Here is a 1,065-nt window from a genome sequence, read left to right on the forward strand (position 1 = left end):
TGTGTGTGGCAAACGGTGTTGCAAATGTTGACTCTTCGAAGACTTCGTTATGTTCGAGCAACAGCTTGTCCAAATCTCTACGCTGTTCAAGCGTGAGATCGCAACCACCTGTCTGAGTTGGTGGACTCAACTCAAGAGAGTTCAACGGAAAAAAATTTTCTTCGCAAAACTCTTCGTAACCACTAATTTTTACCTTAATTGGAGGCGCAAATAGACGAGAGGAGTTTTCGGGCGTAGATTCGCCAACTGGTAGTGAACTTTTGAAAATTTGCTGCACTGAGTGTGGAGAGTAGTCGTTTGAGTGTGAGCGTTTCTCTTTTACTGCTGGTCCATAGTTTCTTTCAGGAGATATTTCTGGGGAAACGGCATCGTCGATGTTAGTGCCACTCCTCATAACGTAGCGAACGAAATTTGAGTACTCGTTTACCGCTTTAGTACGAGGCGATAGTCGATTGCTCGTTACCACATGTGCGCCCGCTATGTCTATAGCTGACGGCAGACCACTTACACTTGGCTTGGCAAAGTCAAATTTTACCTTGGGCTCGTCTTCGAAGTACCAGTAGCGTTGGGCCATATTCACAACAATGCCCGCTTGTTCCAAAAAGTCCGCTCCAATCAGAGTACGATTCTTCGTAGCATTTGAAAGAGATATCATCCGTATTTTCCGAACTCTATGGCCGATTGTGATGTCGCAAATGGTTGATAACACTTTTTGGGCGGTAGTGCTTCCATCTGCCAACGTGACGTCAGCCATGACATCCTGGAAAACACACCCCTTGCTCGACAATATTTTCTTCAAGTTAGCGCTGGCAACAGACGTTTTCGCTCCCGTGTCGAAGAGAGCTTCTCCTTTCAAGCCAAACATCTCGATGTGGACCAATGGACAGGATCTTCCGACAATGGTGGTATTCACGCTATTAAACGCGAGATATTGTGGACTCTCTTTGCTGTGTCCGCTACATTTTGTGCACGCTTGTCGGTTCGTCGGCGAGATTCGAGGCCCCACGTTGGGCGCCAATGAAGAGTATGACTTGCCGTTCCTTAAATGAAATGTCATAGGATTGG

General features: G+C 46.6%; 1 protein-coding gene across 1 annotated transcript; it reads right to left on the reverse strand.

The window, feature by feature from the left end:
• Nucleotides 1-10: 10 nt before the first annotated feature.
• Nucleotides 11-1,065, reverse strand: LOC118732866 (the record flags this gene model as incomplete). Its single annotated transcript, XM_036461971.1, is given in 1 exon segment — nt 11-1,065. A coding segment is annotated over 1 exon segment (1,047 nt), but the record flags the coding sequence as incomplete, so codon positions are not given.

The sequence above is a fragment of the Rhagoletis pomonella genome, unplaced genomic scaffold (genome assembly GCF_013731165.1).
Source record: "Rhagoletis pomonella isolate Grant_MI unplaced genomic scaffold, Rhpom_1.0 Rhpom_scaffold_31171, whole genome shotgun sequence".
Taxonomy (NCBI): Eukaryota; Metazoa; Arthropoda; class Insecta; order Diptera; family Tephritidae; genus Rhagoletis; species Rhagoletis pomonella.